This window comes from Nanorana parkeri, unplaced genomic scaffold, assembly GCF_000935625.1.
Source record: "Nanorana parkeri isolate BGI_ZX_2015 unplaced genomic scaffold, ASM93562v1 scaffold2, whole genome shotgun sequence".
In the NCBI taxonomy this organism is placed as follows: Eukaryota; Metazoa; Chordata; class Amphibia; order Anura; family Dicroglossidae; genus Nanorana; species Nanorana parkeri.
Window position 1 is genome coordinate 2581131 of NW_017306270.1, and position 20105 is coordinate 2601235.

At 42.4% G+C, this 20105-nt stretch overlaps 1 protein-coding gene across 1 annotated transcript in view; it reads left to right on the forward strand.

The window, feature by feature from the left end:
* The first annotated feature begins 16707 nt into the window (after positions 1-16707).
* CNNM1 (cyclin and CBS domain divalent metal cation transport mediator 1) overlaps positions 16708-20105 on the forward strand; it is a 19138-nt gene continuing 15740 nt past the window's right edge. The window contains exons 1-2 of the mRNA XM_018559310.1: positions 16708-17214; positions 18711-18854. Coding sequence (XP_018414812.1) covers positions 16737-17214; positions 18711-18854 — 622 coding nt within the window. The 5' untranslated portion in view covers positions 16708-16736. The remainder of the gene's footprint in view (positions 17215-18710; positions 18855-20105) is intronic.

Consider the following 20105-nt stretch of genomic DNA (forward strand, 5'->3'; position numbering starts at 1 on the left):
GCTAAATATCCCAATGTTATAGTACAATATAGTGTGCGTTGGTGATGACAGTGCCGTCATGACTATAGAACTATTATTCTCTCTCATATTTATATAGCAGTGACACATTACACAGCACATTACAGACTATGTAAGATATTCACATCAGCCCCTGCCTCCAAAGAACCTTACACTTTAGCTTCTGTACCCCACTGAGATATGAATAGGTACAACCAGGACCATTCCTATAATGAGGCAGCCTGAGGCAGTTGGCTCAGGTGCCCCCCTTGGGTCACATGGGGGGAACAGAAGGTGTGCCTTTTGCTTCCTTTCTGCCTACAGTTTCCCAGCTTGCTAAGAGTTCTGCAGATTTTGTTACCTCAAGCTTCTCTTTGTGTCACAGGAGGGTGGGGGGGGGGGGGGGGGGGGGGGGGCAGAGCGGCATGGCACAATGTTTGCAGTGTGCCTGCTGCCTCATTTCTAGCCCAAGCATCACAGGTTCCTTAGAGCAGGGTGGGGAGATGTGTAAGGGCTATACACATCTCCCCACCCAGCTTTTAGCAACCTGAGATGCTTTGGCTGGCGTCCCACCTAGCTCCTGTTTGCCAGGAGCTAGGTGGAAAGCCAGCCAGAGCATCCCAGGTTGCTATGTCCCGGCCGAGGATATGCAAAGCCTGCAAAGGGCGGCGCAACTCTTGTGTCTGGCGGAATTGACTCCTCTACCCACCTCCCTCTGCTCTGATTTTGTGCACCACCACCTGTCTCAGGTGGCAAAAAGGCTAGGGACACCTCTGAGTGCGACTTATATTCATACACTCCGTTTTAGAGGACGGGATAGTGTGGTGTGCCAGGTCTGGCACGGGGCGGTGTAATGCGCCATTTCCTTTTTCTTTTACTTTATTTGGAGTCTACAAAGCCTACACTCCATTCTGATCTCTGCACAGCAGCATGGTGTTCTGCACTGCGGTGACACGCTGTGCCATCCAGTGCACTGCGGTCTGCATTGTGTCCACAGCACAACGCAACCATGCAATTGTTTTCTATATGCCCTAGTGGTGACCTGTGTTGTTCTTGTGTAGAAAAATGCCGGTCACCCCACATAGTGTGAACGTAGCCCAAGAGAAATAGGTTAATGTGCACCAGAATCTGTAACTCTTTTATCCTTTTATCCTTATTATTCTTAAAGCCATAGTCCACCTTTTGGAATAAAAAAGAATAAATGCACACACATTGATGAAAGAAAAAAATGTGCATTCATTATTTTGTACAATGGCGCCTGCACAGCATTGCAACCGTGGGGGGGGATAGACCCTGTGATCCAGGCGAGAGGGGGCGGGGTGGCTTGAGGGGAGGGAGCTAGGGAATGCAACCATGTTTTATGTTACACCTTACATGTGGGTGTAACATGAAACATGGTCATAAAATTGGACTATCCGTTTAATATTGTGTTTACCTGGTGAAGGAACAGACATCTTACTCAATATAAAAAAGTACCCGAAAGAGACCAAAGAGACAACATACACCATAGTGAAAACTAAGCTAAAGTCGTCTTAAACTCTCAAGCATATTTTTAAAACCGAAACCAGATCAAACAAATATAGATTGCCCAGCAAAGTATTTCTTTACCTTTTTGCCCAAGCACTTACAGTAATCATGTTTCTAAACAGGTCCAACTCTCTCAGCTTGGCTTCCCTGAACTTCCTGTCCAGTACAAGATCACAAGGGAGAGCACAATCTCCAGCAGCTGACCAGCTACTACTAGCTTGGAGAAGGGAGGAAGAAGGAAGTTGAAGGAAAGAGCAGGAAGTGGAGGAGTGTCTTGTCTTGCTGCCCCTGTGTGTGGAGACAAGCACAGGTTACTAGCACACACAAGGTTGGCTCTAGACACGTGCAGTGGCAAAACATTTGTTTAGTTTAGTTTCGTTTTGATTCCATTTTTGTCTTAATTCTTTTTTCGTGATTCGGGTGTATAAGTCAATTCGTTAGCGGTAGTTCGTTCGAATGTTCGTTTCGTTTTCGTTTCTTATTTGTTTCGTTCGTTCGTTGCAGCAAAGTGACATATGAGGAGAAAAAAAATGTTTTTCTCCTTCTCTAATGTCACTTTGCTGGAATGAACGAAACGAATAAGAAACGAACGTTCAAACGTACAACCGCTAACTATCGGAAACGGAAATTCGGATTCGTTTGCATTCGTTATATCTGTAATTCGGAATTCAGATACATCCGAATGTCCGAAAATTCGTCCGAATTTCGTTTCGGAACGAATCGCACATGTCTAGTTGGCTGCATAGAACCCTGCAAAGGAAAGGAGCCACCCATAAACAGTATACAGAGGCCAGTGCTCAGGGGACCAGCTGATTCTGCAGGAAACGAAGGGGTCTATTCACGAAGCTGCCGAAGACTCTAGCTGTAGCTCCGGCCGATCCTTCGGCTAGCTTCGGCCCCAGGACCCCTTCGGTTCAGTAGAACCGAAGGGGTGCTGTATGGGCTATTCAATATAGCCCATACCTCTCCCGAACGTGGCCGAGCGGCTCAGTCGAGCCGAACGCATATGCCTCGACTCGGCTCAGCCACGCTGAAAGCCGAAGCTGGCCGAGCGGCCGACCGACAGCCTGCTTCTGACAGCTGGGCGTAGCCAGCCGTGATCTTACGGCTGGCCCCGCCCACTTGAAAACTATGCGAAGCAAGCTGATGTATGGCTGATTTCAAGTGAATAGCCGAACAGTCTTCGGCTCACTTCACTTCAGGTCGGTCATTCACTCGGCTGCCTATGGCAGCTTAGTGAATAGACCCCTAAAACTTTTAAACATCAAGAAGCAGCATCCATTGTAAGTAATTTCATCAGCATTCGAAATAGCTTAAAAACCTGAGTTTAATATCACTTTAAGAGTCTTTTCAGGCAGCGGCCTCTTCCTCATAGACACAGTTTCCTTAAGCGTCATTGCAAGCTGGGATCTGAGGTTTTATGGTGTTTTCCTTGTTTAAACATTATGAGCTTATTGCCTCAGTGTTTCACAGCATTCTCACTTGTAAGTGTGATTTTTTTACTATCTGACTTTTTAATAAACTGTTTGGATATATTGCACCGCAAGGAATTTCTATTGCTGTTTATTGTGAGATCAGTTTCTACAGTTTCTACAGGGAGATCAAATGTTCTTTTTGGTGGATCAAGCTTTTGGCAGCATTGAAGCGAGCTGAGATGTGTGGCTAGGCTTCTACACGGATACCCTTATACATTAAAGTGAAATTAAACTCAGGAGCTAAACCTTAAAAATACATTCAAGTATTCTAACTATTAACAAGAATGTATCTTATTTGTGCATCACTCGGCTGGAGATCCTCCAATCATCTCTGAATTGGTGCTGACACTCTCCTTCCTTCTGGAGGGTGACCACTTTTGTTCCCCATGGTCCCAGTGTGTGTTGTAAAGTAGTCACCGCTCCAAGCTCACTCCCGGGATGGACTACAATCTCACGTTTAGTTTACTAATTTCTACTGAGGTTGTCCACTGTTAAAATTTTGTTCGATCGAGAAATAGTTTCCAACATGCTTCTTTGAATTTTTTCATCACTGTGGTCCGAAATTGATCATCAATTTGAGCTCATCACATTTTAGTAAGTTGAACGAACGTTCCAAAATCAATTTCGTTCCTTTGAAATTTCTTTCAGTGTATACCCTGATTAACCTGATGGTAGAAAGTGACCAAACTGGGTTTATTTCAGGCAGATCAACCAGAGCCAACATTAGAAGTCTGTTCACTATCCTTACTACTAAAATGTTTAAATACTTGGTAGTAATTATTCAATTGACTATAAAATAACAAAGTTATTAAAGTGTAAATCTTGACTAGCAGGGGTAGTTTTCCCCACTTTATTACCTGGCCACGCAATTAGTAAATCTACATGAATGGTTGCAGGCAAGAATGCCTGCACCACCACTGAAGCCTCAATTGTATTTTCATTTGAAACATTATGGAGTTGGTTGACTAAAAGCAAATACATTGTGCAAGGGAATTTTAACTTTGCAGGGGATATTTCCCTATACAAATTCACTTTTCAAAGAATAACCAATCATGTGCAAAAACATAATAAAAAACAGTATTTTTGCTTGCACATGATTGGAAGATGGGAGTCAGCAGTAGAGCTTCACCTAATTTACTACGGTAAGGGAAAAAACCGGTGCAAAGTGAAAATTCCCTTCCAAAGTGGACAGCCTATTTGCCTTTAGTAAATAAGCACCTGTGTAATTTTTTTTAATGAAAACAGAAACTGTCAACACATTGAGTTGCAATTATACAATTCTCTTTTCGAATACTAGCTTACACTAAGAGGCTCTGTCCTGAGGACGACTGGTCCAGGCCCCCCAACAAGGCCCTCTACTACAACTCTTCATGCCACATTTCCTTGCCAGAGGGATGAAATATATACAACAACACATTAATGACAGGGATTTTAAATCATTTCTACAACTCTGCATGGGAAGAGATTTTTGTCTAAGCTGTACTTTGGCTATTCTCGGCTTAGACATGGCACCAACCCACACCACACTGGAAACACTTGGACATGGCACCAACCCACACCACACTGGAAACACTTGGACATGGCACCAACCCACACCACACTGGAAACACTCCTTGTAAGTAAAGAAAAAACACCAACTGACTTCCAGATATTACTCTAGTTAAGACAAGGCACAAAAAATGCTTTTGAGCACAGAGCAAATGGACATCCAAGGAAATGCTGTTAGAAAAAAAAGATGTCATCAAAATTCCAAGAAACATACACTGCCTGTCAAAGAAAAGTCCCCACCTGGATTTAGCTAAGCAAATCAGTGCCTTCCATTGGATAATAGGTCTAGGTTCAGCAATGTTATATACCTATAAAACAAGGTCAGTTGCCTATCTGAATATACTGAATGACCAGGTTTTTCCATCAATGGATTTTCTTCTTCCCTGATGGCACATTGGGCATATTCCAAGATAACAACGTCAAGATTCATCATGTTCAAATTGTGAAAGAGTGGTTCAGGGAGCATGAGACATCGTTTTCACACATGGATTGGCCACCACAGAGTCCAGACCTTATCCCCATTGAGAATCTTTGGGATGGGCCGGAGAAGGCTTTACGCAGTGGTCTGACTCTCCCATCATCACTACAAGATCTTGGTGAAAAATGAATACAACTCTGGATGGAAATTAATGTTGTGACACAGCAAATGTGTGGCGTAATTTTAACTAAAGGTGGTCCAATGAAATATTACAGTGTGTGACTTTTTTTTGGACAGGCAGTGTATCTGTCTTCAGTGATATCCTTCCAGGATAAGATGAGCCAACTCAAAATGTTTCAGCACATTTAATATACTCCTGTGAACATGTACTGTATTACACGCATTGTTTCATGGGCTGTAGCATGGATGCTTACTTTTATCACATGGTATGGCAGTGCAAGTATCTGCAACAATTCTGGTCTGAAATAAACAGTTTTGTAGCTGATAATGTCACCTGTCCAAATTTATGCTGTTTCTAGATGAGGCTCTTGAGAATTTAGGAAAGCCTACACCTTAATCAGTCCTCCAAAATATTTATCAGATTACCTTTTTTTAGGCAATTAAAAAGTATTCTTGTATGTTGGAAACAACCACACCCTCCAGCCCTTCCCTTTTGGACTAAACTAGTCAATAATAAAATTATATACAAAAGGCCACCCTGGGAAATTTGCCAAAATTAGCAACTTCCCTTCTAACTGTGATCAATTTATCTTTGGATGCTCCACGTGAATAAAAAATGCAGCGATTAATTAATACAGAAAATATAAAATTATTGTTGTGTTTATTTTGCTGGAAAGCCCAGCATGGCTTGCATATGAAGTGCGATATGTATACTGTTTAGAACATATTTATCTGTAAAAACAAATTCATACAAATTATTAAAAATAATATATAAAAAGCAATTTTAAGCTTCCAAAACATGAAAAATAAAATGAACAAAACAAAATATAATTGAATCTGTTACTGGAGCGATCTCTCTATAATGTTAAACAGATTCCACTCTCCAACCATAACATCCAACACAAAGCTGTTATTGTAGCTATATTATTGTCTTTTTACCTAGTAGTTTATCTTTGCATAATTCTCTGCATATATTGTGTCTGCTGTATAATTGGACATGTAAAATATTTGTTAAATTGATTTCTAAATATAAATATGGGGAGTTCTGTCAGGAAACGGATTTCTCTGTGAAAAATGGCAGGGTTGAACTGTCACTCAAAAATCATAACCTCGAGAACAGAAGAGTTGAAATTAAACATCAAAAAGCTTTTTTTAAAGCAAAAAACAAAAAAAGTTTAAATCAAATAAAGCCAGACAAAATTCAGACAGCTTCTGCTCTGCTGTTTCTTTATATTTGGGGATCATTTATCATGTATTTAATACAACAACCAAACACCCTAATGTTAAAAAAAGGCACAAAAGGAAAAATATACTTGCCAATCGCTAAGGTTGAATGTAACCAAAGATTAATTCCACACAAACTTATATATGTTGGAGGCGCAGCCACAAATATAAAACATCAGATATAGAAATAGAAAAGAAAATTGACGGTTACAGGTAAGTCCTTGTGCAAGGACCCCTTCAAAGCATTATTGCACACAAAATAATGAGCTTTGCACCCTTTGCCAATTTTAATTGCTCAGTTATATTCTTACTGAGGCTAAATGAGTGTAGCACATGCATGGAAGTCTTCCTTTTTTAGAAGTTACGCATCCAGTTGCACAGGTCATGTTTTTCGAGACGCTTTCATTTACTTAAAATACTACATTATGGAGTATTTTTAATTTAAAAATAATTTAATAAACTCTTTAATTATGTAGTTTGTATCTTTAGGTGTGTTTCCTTTCCTATCAACCTGGAGAATTACACTGGATGGGCGTTCTTTTGCATTACCTTTCTGGTAACAAAGCCTGCAGACTTATCTATTTTCTGCAATATCTCTTTTTTTCCTTTTTTTTCTGTCTCTCTTTCCAGTTTTGTACTCCTTTAAGGGGCGCTTGGGGGGGGTGACCTGAGGCAGGCTCTTTCTGTGCTCCTAATTAGATTGTAAACTACTTGTGTTCAGTGGCGAGTGGTTCACTTTTGATTGTTTTGATGGTTCCTTACGCTGGAAGTTATCTCTACCAATGCCACCGATATGCTCTGAATGACCTTTGTTTTGAGTTCTACATATGCGGTATACTCCCATTTTATAGAGGTATATGTTTACTCCCAGGAATGTATGTTCTGTAAAAACTAATAAAAATCTATTGAACCCAAAAAAATTACAATTGACCCAAACGATTGTAGTTTCCCTTTTTCAGTTCAACACACAGCTGTCAAAGGTTATTGCTGTGCTGTGTGCTATCTTCCCACAATTTTGTCGATTCATTAACGAAAGCTGGCTGGTTTAAGTATGAAATCTTGCAACCATTATCCGAGCAGCCAACTGCAAAAAATGTTTAACCGATCAGAATAACATCTGTATGTAGAGTTAGGGATCGGCAAAAGGCCCACCCCTACTTTCTTGCCTAAAACTGAATGTTTTTCCAAAGGCAGACAACTTTACTACTACCAGTAGATTATAGAGGTGGATGCTTTTATATTGTGCTTTCATTTCTATCCTGGAATACCCAAATTCATATGTGAATTGCTGTGCAATAAGACATTCCTCCCAACTTTCTGAGATGAGAGAGAGGGACACCTTCCAGCACAATATATTCAGGCAATGGACACACCCCTGCCACATTCCCAATTATATCGCCCATTAAGAATTTATATGCCAAAATTGGTTAAACCCAGATTTTTTTTTCACAATTACTTTTTCTTTATACTGACCTTTTCAAAATAGCAAACAAGATAATGAAGAGCTAGGATGAAGGCTTTAGTGCAGAATAACACTTTTGGTAGTTAAAGTGACACTAGACTCAGGGGTTAAATCTTAAAAATACATTCACGTACCCTAATAATTAACAAAAATGTATCTTATTTGTGTCTCACTCGTCTGTAGATCCTCAAATCATCTCTGAATTAGTGCTGACACTGTCCTTCGTTCTGGAGGGGGGGTACTTTTGTTCCCCATGGTCCCTGTGTGTTGTAAAGTAGTCACCACTCCAAGCTCACTCCTGTGGTAGACTATAACTTCATTACAAATTAGTAAACTAAGCATGAGATTGTAGTCCATCACAAGAGTGAGCTTGTAGATGTGCTACTTTACAACACACGCAGGTACCATGGGGAACAAAAGTAGCCACCCTCCAGAAGGAAGGACAGTGTCAGCACCAATTCAGAGATGATTTGAGGATCTACAGCCGAGTGATACACAAATAAGATACATTTTTGTTAATAGTTAAGGTACTTGAATGTATTTTTAAGTTTTAACTCCTGAGTTTGGTGTTACTTTAAATGGAACCTTTTCATAGACATCTCTACATCAGACTACAAAGAGGAACAACTGAGGAGGAAAGAGGGACAGAGCAATTTGGTTCCCAATGAGGGACAGTTGGAAGATATGATAATACTTTTTCTCCTCCAATGCTTCACTATGATTAACATATTTAGCAAAGCTGCTGTTCCAAAATAGTAATAGAAAGTACAATTTTACTTTGAGGTAGTAATACCGTCCACATCAAACAATTAGCAAAACACATGCAGGATGACATTGCCACGTTGGATAGGCATCAAGGTGAGGGACACAGATAGTGAATGGATTTACACGTGAAACTGGCTCTGTTCTATGGTAGTATTCAGACTGCATACAGCAGGTATGTGCAGTTCAGGTGTGCGCATGACAGCATACGGCTGCATCCTCCCATAGGGAAGAACAGGCTGCTACACGCAGCACCTGTCACTCCCGGGAATGGCCCGATACGGGCACGCACGCCACACGGCATGTGTACGCAGTGTGAATGAGGCCTAAGAGAAAGGAAAAGGGGAGAAGGAAAAGGAGAACATATAGGGGAAAGTAAAGAAAGTACAAGGCAAAAGAAGGAGGTGGCGGTGGTGGTGGGGGGGAGGTGTATGTGGGGGTCGTTCACTATTCTTTACTTTTTCCTAACTTAATTATTATATTGTGGTTTGTAGTTTTCTGACTCTACGAATTGTTGAATGTTCACTTCAGATTTTTTTTAAGATCTTCTACTTATCCCAACAAGTAAAGATTAATTTGCAGTGACATAATATTTGTGAAATGCAGAATCATTACATTATAACCAGGAACATGTCAATAAAAGGGGACATATTTTTAATGGAGGCACGCTGGGTATGCTTTTTACTGCAGTCCCTTGAAGGGAATAATGTTACGAGGATGTTTTCATAATAAACAGTATTTTATTTTTTCTTAACAAGAAAAAAAAAGTTATGGAAACTTATGAGCAGAAAAGCTGGTTTGACATCTAAACACAGATGTCTTCGGACTAAGTAAAAGGCAGTGACAACATAACACACATTATGCTAATTAGAACAAGACAGGAATCATGTCAGTTTTCAATTAACTAGTTCCTTTCATTGAAAGCCAGCTATGGGCTTAACTGTGTCAAAAATAAAACATTAAGGGTCACTTTAAAAAGCGCAAAAAATGATTTGCGCCTGTTTTTGCTCAAGTGTGCTTGTTTTTTTTTTTTTCTTTTTGTGATGTGAATGTATTTTATAGATCAAAAGGGTCCTATAGGGGTGCAAAGGTATATACGTTATAAAAAGTGGGGTTAGGTGAGTTACATCAAGGTTTTCCTGGTCAACACTGGGCATGCCGGACAGAATATCGTTGTTTATTGACATGCTAAATGGGGATATTATTTTGCAACATGGGATCATTGAAATCAGTGCAGAAGATACACATAGACATCTGTTTCCTGTGTTACAGGTAATGTTATGTAGCAGCTTTTTATTTTTTAATTTCACTTTAATTTTGTATGGCTTTTGCCTATATGATTCATGGAAGCCCTTCCGTCATAATATGCACTTTGGTATGCACTGGAGCCACAACCAAATTATTATTTATTATTGGTGTTTATATAGCGCTGGCAATTTATGTAGCGCTTTACATAGTTGCACATTCACATCAATCCCTGCACTCAAGGAGCTTACAATATAAGGTCCCTATTTCACATACAGGGCCAATTTAAACAGGAGACAAATAACCTTCCAGCATGTTTTTGGAGTGTGGGAGGAAACCGTAATACCCGGAGGAGACCCACGCAAGCACAGGGAGAACATGCAAACTCATTACAATAAAAGCATATGTATCTATATATAATTGTACTTAGAGATATTTCTCTATTCATATATCATCTATCTCCCATATATGCAAACCCCAATATACTTACACAATTGCAGGAGGATCTACCTGGGAACAATCTACAGAAACAACAGGAGTATTTACACATATCCAAGGTGAATGGGTGAATAGTGATGAACGTTTTGTTAGAGCATTTAAAGTGTATTTCCACTTTTGCAGTCAACGTGGGATAACCCCTACTTTAAAATTGTTACATGTTCTCATTCACATCGCATAACTTAAAAATAAATAAAAATTGATGCTTACGTTTTTAAGTGCTTTCTACCTACATAAAAATCCCCTACATAATGTTATAGAAATGTTTTTTTATTAACACTTGCAGTGAGGCTACCACTAAGTTATACTCACCCGAAGCTCCGACTGGCCGGCTGTCACAGAGCTCCTTCCAGCCTGTCTCCTTCTCCGCTGCAGCATTGAAATCTTCTTCGGCGTCCTCGCGTCTATACACAGTGAAGGAAGTTCATCAAAAGTGGAGCAGATGGCAACCAATCTGCATCTCTTTTCAGTTTGCTCAGTTGGGATTTGAAAATGAGAGAGAGAGAAGCTGTCATGAAGTTGTCAAGCAAATCTGCTCCAGATTTTGTCTGCTCCAGTTTTGATCAATTCCCCCCAGTGTATAGAACATGATAATTTATAGGACATTAGACCGCTGCAGAGAAGGGAGAGAGACGCTGGAAGGACCAGTCTAAGAAAAAGCCAGCTCCACGGTTCAGGTGAGTATAACTTTTTTTTTAAACCTAGACAAAAACGAGAGGTTAAGCCTTGCCGTGCAGGTGTAGTCCCACTGCAAGGGCTAAGAAAAAGTTTTCCTGGACTTCTTCCTTAAGGAAGGACCTGTGAAAAGTTATGTTTACACTAATTAAACATGTGTGTACCGTGCTGGCAGATTTCATTATCAGTTGTAAAGTAGAGTTGAACTCTGTCTGCCCTAACAGAGAGTTATAGATTTAGAAGCATTGTGTGTTAATGAGAGGACACTCAGTCTGGCCCTCAGTTTGTCCCTTTACCTTCAATATCAAACTGCTTGGAGCAGCCTTGAATCTGCACAAAGGCCCTCACCAAAGAAACATCTAAAAAGGTAAGAAATATTTTTGTAAAAATTAATTTTCGGTATGCCGTGCGAATGGGAACACATAACAAACATATAGAGGGGTTTTCTTAAAGGAGAACTATGGGGTTAGTGTTTTTCCCCATAGTTCTCCTTAGGGTAACGGGAGGAAACAAACTAGCGTCCTCCCGTTACCCTAAGCTCAGTATACCACGAGCTACAGCTCGCGGTATACTGAGACGCCGCAGCCGGAGCGGATCCCGATGTAGATGACGGGATCCGCCCAGCTGCGTGAGTGACAGCTGGCTCTGCCTATCTAGAGGCAGAGCCAGCTGTACCCGCGCCCTCCCCCGTCCGTTCCGCCAGTCAGCGCTGGCAGATCGGAACGGGGAGAGGGGAATCCATCCCCTCCCCCTGTCACGGCAGAGAGCCGTGACAGGATCGAGAGGCGAGCGAACCCGGTATGTGTTCGCTCACCTCCCGATCTACTGAGCCGACCTGTGAAAGTCTCATTGTCACAGGTCGGCTAGAACTATGAGGTGAGTGAAAAGCACTCACCTCATAGTTCTCCTTTAAATCTTGGAATCTGCACAAGGACCTTCACCCAAAAAAATCTAAAAAGGTAAGAAATATATTTGGAAAAATAATTTTCAGTATGCTGTGTAAATGGGAACACATATCAAACATAAAGAGGGGTTTTCTAAAAATGTGTCTGCAAAAGTGGAAATACACTTTAATATTTTGTTGTTCACTATTGATAAATCCTCTGGGACCTCCAGTTTGTGTACATACATGTATCTAGAGTTAGAATTTATAGATGGATACTTTTTTTTTTTTAATCCAAATTTTTGGGGCAAAGAAAATAGAAAATGTCTTCAATATCAGGAATAATCCCCAACACATTACTTATTAGATTTACCTTTTCCTATGATAAATAAAATCATAAGAAGCTATTTTACACATGGGAGTGTAAAATAGCTTATTATGTCATTTTAAATGTGTTTTTCTATATATATATTTAATAAATTGTATGTATCTTAGTATGCAGATTTAATTAATCTATATAGAGGACCTGTGCAAATATTTTTAATAATCCCCAATGGCCAGACAGACCATAGTTATTTATTTTTTCATCCCCATCTTAGTTTAGAGCTCCCAGAACAAATAGAAGGAGTCTTGTGCATGTTGTACACACTTTTAAATGAACATTAAGATCAACAACATTGTGTGCCATATTGGGGGGTGAATCAATAAAGTATTGAAGGGATTAAAGCATAAAGGGACTAACTTCTAAGTAAACAGTCAGTTTCTAATAAACTGGGCAATACCATAATAATAATTCTAATATGTATCAACTAATAATCAATATACAGTAATAAAAAAATAAAATGAGGTGGCTATGTTACTAAAATTCACTAAACTATAATACATAAGTACATTCACAGACTTGCCAAGTTACATGGAATTTTTACGGGAACTTGTGCATGCCACAGCCTTAGAAAAACGACAGGGGCTACACGAGATGTTGGCTACTGAAGGGAAGAACAAAAAAATGTAAATTTAAAAGAATCCATCCCAAAATAAAGTGCAGAAAAAATACCAGAACAACACAGTATAATGCAGGGTCATATTTGCATTATTTATCGTGTGCAAAAAAAAAGAGTTTGTTATTTAAATCTTCTTCTGCAATTTTCTATAAGTGTAATATACTGTACAAGCTTATTTCACATTTTGATGAATATAAAAAATTCTGTGCTATGGAAACTGTCTCAAAGTGATAAATATAAAATATAAAAGATGAAAAACTGCTGTGCTAATAGTATCAATAAATTAGATCAAACAGATGCACTGCGCTAATCAATAATCATATTACGTGAATAATATAGTGATAAATATTTAAAAAATCACATATAACCAATATACTTAATTAGTAAAACGTGTCTCTCATTGTAATATCTCCAGTAGAGATTAGGTGCAAATTGATAAGCAGCCTTTTTTTCATCAATAATCATGCCAATCAGGAGATTAGTTTGAAATATTATTTTTTTCCACCATTTTAATTATTTCAGGCTCCACGCATGAGGTGTCAGGGTAGACATAATGTTTCAGAGGTTGATCTTTATATGCGACAAATGTATTTTTAAACTAAAAAAATTTATTCCAGCTTCCAGCGAACGTTGGCTTTCTGATCAAAAGAAGTAAAAAGCCGGCCATTATATACAAAATGAAAGAATATTACGCACATACAGCACAACGCAAGACAAGAGGCGAGGAGCTTGCGAGAGCCAAGCATAGGCTGGGGAAGAGTGGAAATAAATACCATCCCTGGTCCTCCTGGATGATGAAGTACAGAGTACTGAGGAGTAAAGGATCTTCTTTCTTTTAATCTGACATGCTTTGGTCGAGTTGCCTCGGGGGGCAGTTTGGTATCATATGTATGAAAAGATGCAGACAACTGAGCTGGACAAAGTATTACTGCTCCTGAAGGTAGGAAATGTATAGAGAGACTGGGAGGTTTTCATTATAGAGAGGGGAAATCATTGTTTCATTAGGATGTGGACAAAATAGGAGTTTTGTCCACATCTTAAGAGCCGGAGAATGTGCCCAGTGACGCCGGAAGTGGTGTAATACACATCACTTCCGGGTCCAGTGATCGAAGGAGAGATCTAGGGTTGCCATCTTTTCTTCAAGCGAAAACCGAACACTGTAGCAACGCACGGACATTTTTAGGGCAGAATGAGTTGTGGCTTATTCATATGTAAATAGCGCCACCCATTAATCTGTAAATATCACAGCTGAGACTATTTTTAGTGGGGTGCCAGTAGCCCCTATCTTAATTTTGGTTGCTCCTGTCTGCCTGACATCTTGTGTCCGGGTTTCTGCTGCCAAGAAGAAGAAGCTAGAAGCTTGCTGATCTTCCTCTGGTCTGTTAGGGGAGACCCGCGGTGCTGGTCCCGGGCCCGCACAGGGGACAACGGAGCCTGGGGAAGCTGGCAGTGGCATGCATTCCACCGCAGCGTACAAGCGATCCCGTGGCTGTATAGCCGCCAGATCGCTTGTATCTAAACAGCAATCGCCTGCTGTTTAAAATGATACCAAGAACACGGATGCACAAGCTTGGTGTAACCGCTTCAGGGCAGGATGAATGTTGACGGCGGGCGGTCCAGAAGCGGTTAATCTGTGTGCTCGCGGTTCAGCTTTAATGGCAGGAAGAATGTTGAAGGTTTGGATTTTGGGTCCAGTCATCACACACATTTGTCAGAATTTCCAGTACTAAATAATAATGATTTGAACTGTATGCAAAGCCAAAACTTTCTTTTTTTAGGTTTGAGTAGTTAGGGAATGGTAAAGAGACCTGTTGTTGTTTTTTTTCCCTGTGTCCCATTGGCAGGATTTCGCTTCACTTCCTGTTCCAGAGACATGACGGGAAGTGAGAGGAAATTTCAAATTTGACAAACTGAAATGTGAACATGTTTCCACAACGCAAACACTCATATTGGAAATAGAATTCCGGTAACAGGACAGAATTGTTTTCCTTGTGTTCAGTGGAAGTCTGTGACAAGTCTGCCACCTGATGGTGAAAAGAAGGAACTGCTGCTGGTGTTATAAACTTTAATAAGGCCTCGTTCATGCCTCAGCGTACCGGGAACGCACGTTGCGTTCTTGTGCATTTTTCTCTGCCTTTGCTGCATGCCGCCTATTGATTTAATGAGTGCCGCATGTGCGACAAACACCAGAAAGAAGCTCATGTCGCAGATTCTGCTACTGACGTGCCGCTTTTCTTTCCCTGCTCATTTATTCACATTTTAATGTGTCCACCTGTGGGGAAAACAACACAAGCTTTCCCGGCCACGTCTGGGGTGCCAAGTAATGGCACTGCAACACAATGCACGTTTTTGACATGTCAAAATGATGCATGTTTGGCATGCGTTCATGGAATGGGAAGGTATGAACCGGGACTAAGGCTTGTGTGTAACATACTGATAAACAAAATAAATATAAATCTGTGTGTGTATATACACAATATTACAAAAAGTATTGGCACACCCCTCCAGATCATTGGATTCAGGTGTTCCAATCACCTCCATGGCCACGGGGGTATAAAATCACGCACCTCGGCATGCAGACGCTTCTACAAACATTTGATCCAACAGAACACCTTTGGGATGAATTAGAGCGTAGACTGTGAGCCCGGCCTTCTCGTCCAACATCAGTACCTGACGTCACAAAGCGCTTCTGGAAGAATGGTCAAACATTCCCATAGACACACTCCTAAACCTTGTGGGCGCCTTCCCAGAAGAGCTGAAGCTGTTATAGCTGCAGAGGGCCAACTCAATATTGAACCCTACGGACTAAGACATGGATGCCATTAAAGTTCATGTGCTTGTAGAGGCCGGCGTCCCAATACTTTTGGCAATACAGTGTATTTTATGATAACTAAACGGGTGTTCCGTAGCCCTATTATAGAGTTCCTCCATAGGTACAGTATGGTGAGCTTTGTCACCCTGGTACAGGAAATGTGTTGCTGGCAGGATCACCAGGATGTAATGCATCTAAGGACTGGTAAGCTGCAATATATCGGCGTTCATATGTGTGTGTACTTAGGGGGCAGGGGACTTTTTTTATACTTAACTTTATTGCTATCACATAGCGAGCTTACAAACCCCATGTGATAGCACATTATTGGTGACAGGTTCTCTTTAAGGAGGCATTAGGTCTGTCGAACCCCTAGTGTCACCTCTCTACCCCAAAGCAGCTGATCCCCAATCACTTCCACTGTGACAGATGGCGCTACACCTGGAAGCAGACTCCAGGTTGCCATAGCAACCTGGAGCCTGCTTACAGGGCCCCACTGCTGCCATAAAGTGTATGTAAACCTTAACAAGGAACTTTTGTTTGTCATGTTTTGGTCTGTTAGCTCTACCATGGTCTGGTCACACCAGCAATCCAGCACTGAACTCATGATGGCAGACTACTGTGCATGGCAATGTTTACCTTTTTGTTTGTTATTAAAAAATCACGTGACACTGTGCAGTGCGCAATCAGATCTTGAAAGGTGTAGGCTCCTCCCCCTTGTCAGCGGGTGGCCTGTGGGTCCTCCTGTGAGAAGCCGGACTGTGGCTCCTCCTCCTGTCAGATGCCGGCTTTAGCTCCTCCCACTCCCGGCAAAATCCTGCTTGTGCTTTTACCTCACTAGTCAAAGGCCGGACTCTGGTTCCTCCTAGAGGCTGGCCTGTAGGCTCCTCCCCCCTGTCAGAGGCCGGCCAGGCACACCAGGATGGCGAAGACTGCGGACAGGCAGCGCGACACCATCATCACTACCACCACCACTGCTGTCCTCCTGCTGCTCATCTCACCTCCCGCTCCGTCTGCCTCACCCGCGTGCTGATGGCCCTCACCTTCCCGCTGTCCTTCCCGCTCAGCCGCCTTCTGGACTGGGCGCTGTGCCAGGAGATCAGCACCTTCTACACCCGGGAGAAGCTGCTGGAGATGCTGCGGGCGGCCGATCCCTACAACGACCTGGTGAAGGAGGAGCTGAACATCATCCAGGGGGCCCTGGAGCTCCGCACCAAGGCCGTGGAGGACGTGATGACCCCGCTGGGGGATTGCTTCATGCTCCGCTCCGACGCCGTGCTCGACTTTGCCACCGTCTCCGAGATCCTGCGCAGCGGATACACCCGGATCCCCGTCTTCGAGGGCGATCTCCGCGCCAACATCGTGGACATCCTCTTCGTCAAGGACCTGGCCTTCGTGGACCCCGATGACTGCACCCCCCTGCAGACCATCACCCGCTTCTACCACCGCCCGCTGCACTGCGTCTTCAACGACACCCACCTGGACGCTGTGCTGGAGGAGTTCAAGAAGGGTGAGGCCAGATCCTAGGGGGCGGGACTGATTGTATGTGGCCGATCCATCAGCATCACTCCATGTCTGATCCATCAACATCACTCCTTGTTTGATCATCATCATTCCTCTATGCCTGATACATCACCATCACTGCATGATCCATCATCATCCCTTCCTGCCTGATACATCACTGACTGATCCATCATCATCATCCCTTCCTGCCTGATACATCACTGACTGATCCATCATCATCATCCCTTCCTGCCTGATACATCACTGACTGATCCATCATCATCATCCCTTCCTGCCTGATACATCACTGACTGATCCATCATCATCACTCCCTGCAAGATCCATCATCATCATCATCCCTTCCTGCCTGATCCTTCATCAGCATCAGTGACCAAACCGCCATCAGCATCACTGACCATAGGATCCATCATCATCCCTCCGTTCCCGATCCATCATCAGCATCTTGCACTATGTGTCCTGTCAGCATTCCCTCCCTGATTCAGTATCTCATCCTCTGCCACATCCTGTGTATCAGTATCCTGTTCTGTGAGATATTCCGCTTCCTCCTCCACCTCCCTCCTTCTCTGCCCTCCATTCTCTAGTCTGTGTTCCTCATCCTCAGTCCCTGCTCCATGCCGTCCTGTGCAGCCCCGTCCTCTGTGCCCCTCCATGTTCAGGATCAGCAGACTGCTCTGTGGGTCATCCTGCTTTCCATCCGACTCCCCGGCACATGCTGTCTGATGCTTGTAGCACGACCACACTCCAAAGCATGGAAGTTTCAGGATCACAATTATCCACTCACCATGACGTCACTATGTAAAATCAACTTTATTGAGGCTCGACTGTGCTGCACAGTCCTACCTGCAAACAGGGCAGTGTGGGGGTGTCCTACCTCCAGACTGCCCTGTTTGCAGGTAGGACTGTACAATCAACTTTATTGAAGCTCAACAGTGATGCACAGTCCTTGTGCATCACTGTTGAGCTTCAATAAAAATTGATTTTACATAAGCAGGTCATCGCGAGCAACCAATTATAATCCTGGAACTTCCATATTAGGACAGTGTCATTGACCAAGTATGGTCATGTAGCCATATAAGGTCAATGATGTCACCAGCATCTGGCCCATTTGTTTATATGGAGGGAAGGGAATGCCCAGGCCGCAGCTGATTGGGCCAGCACTGACAGCTACCTTCATGGTTCGGATGAGCTCAGGTTTGTGGGGATGATGTGCCACATCATCCACATGTGGCACATTGACAATAGTATAGTTGGCTCGGTGTCTTTACTGTTGGCCCTATTCTGTTCAGTGTCCTTAATTCCTGCTTACTGATCCCTGTTCAGAATACCCCAGTGTATCCTCCCTCCCCCGATCCCTCTCATCTGAAAAGCCATTTTTCCACCTTTGTTTGAGAGTCCTTCTCTTTGTACACCCCCCCCCCACCGTACTATAATTGTTGTCGTTACATTTTACTCATATTCTGCCTTTTGTTTAATTTGTTCCAGGAAAATCACATTTGGCAATAGTGCAACGGGTCAACAATGAGGGGGAAGGAGACCCGTTTTATGAAGTGATGGGCATTGTAACCCTGGAGGATATTATTGAAGAGATCATCAAATCTGAAATCCTGGATGAGACGGATCTCTATAGTAAGCATTACAATCTTGTTTAAAGGAGTTGTAAAGTCCCAGCATACACTCTCCTATTATAACACCAGCATTGTAATAGGAATACATACTGGAGGTGTTTCTGATAATACAATCAAAGCTTACTTGAAAAAACCCCTTCTATGTAGTGAGCGCTGCTTCCGTCTGCCCATCACTTTCACCATCTTCCCGGATTCCCAGCGTGCTTTGCATCTCTTTCCCTGCTGCTTGATGTGATGTAATCTCCATTTCTAAAGAGTACATAGCCCATCATGCATTGCTTCCAGCCAGCAATGATGGTGTTGCATTGTGGGAAGTTCAGACGGAAGGCTTAGTTACAGCGGTGACACCGGGAAGTGCATATTCACAGGACTAGGTGAAATGGTGTCAGTGCATTGAGGAAGGGCATCCTATGGGCATCTTCAATAAGTAAGTTAACAAACTTCTAGATGGATATGGTTATTAGGAGTGGGGGAGAACTTCTGGAAGTTCCACATAGGAATACAGATTTATTATTAGTTTTTGGTCATAGATACTCTTTAAGAAGAAATGTGGGGTATTTAAAGCAGACCTAAAATGACATCCTCCGATTAGATCTACCTGTCCTGCCTGCTGCCTATTAGCTGTGAAACATTAAAAAGAAAATCAGCCAGATAGCTCATACTTCACCCAGAGCTCACCTCAGACATGGTGTAGAGGCAGAAACAGTGTGGTAACTCAAACTCCTGGCAAGAAACTTTGCAAAAGATACACAGAAAATGATCCGTATTACCTCAGTGATGGAGTACCTGTCACCACCATCTGCTATCACATGGGGGGGGGCTTGCAAGCCCCCCATGTGATAGCAGTCAAAACCCAATGGAGCCGGCTCCTAAAAGGAAACCTGCTTTCTCCTGGAATCCACATTCATTTGTCCACCCCTGCACACAGCTAAGGGAAAATTCCCTTGCAAAGTGAACAGCTCATTTACCTTTAGTAAATCAACCCCATTAATGTCTGAATGATATAAATATTGTATAAAGACCACCATATAGTAACCATTTCCATCTACATTCCGGCCGCCTGCATCTGCCGCTCCCCTGCTGCCAATGTTCCTAAGGATCATTGAATCCCTGGGAACTGCAATATGTAAATAATGACAGTGGCCACAAGTGGTGGTAATGGCAGGGATGTGAAAGAGAGACAATAAAACCTCCTCCTCTTGGTGATGCAAATTGTGACCCCCCCCCCCCCCCCCCCCCGGGGAGGCCGCAT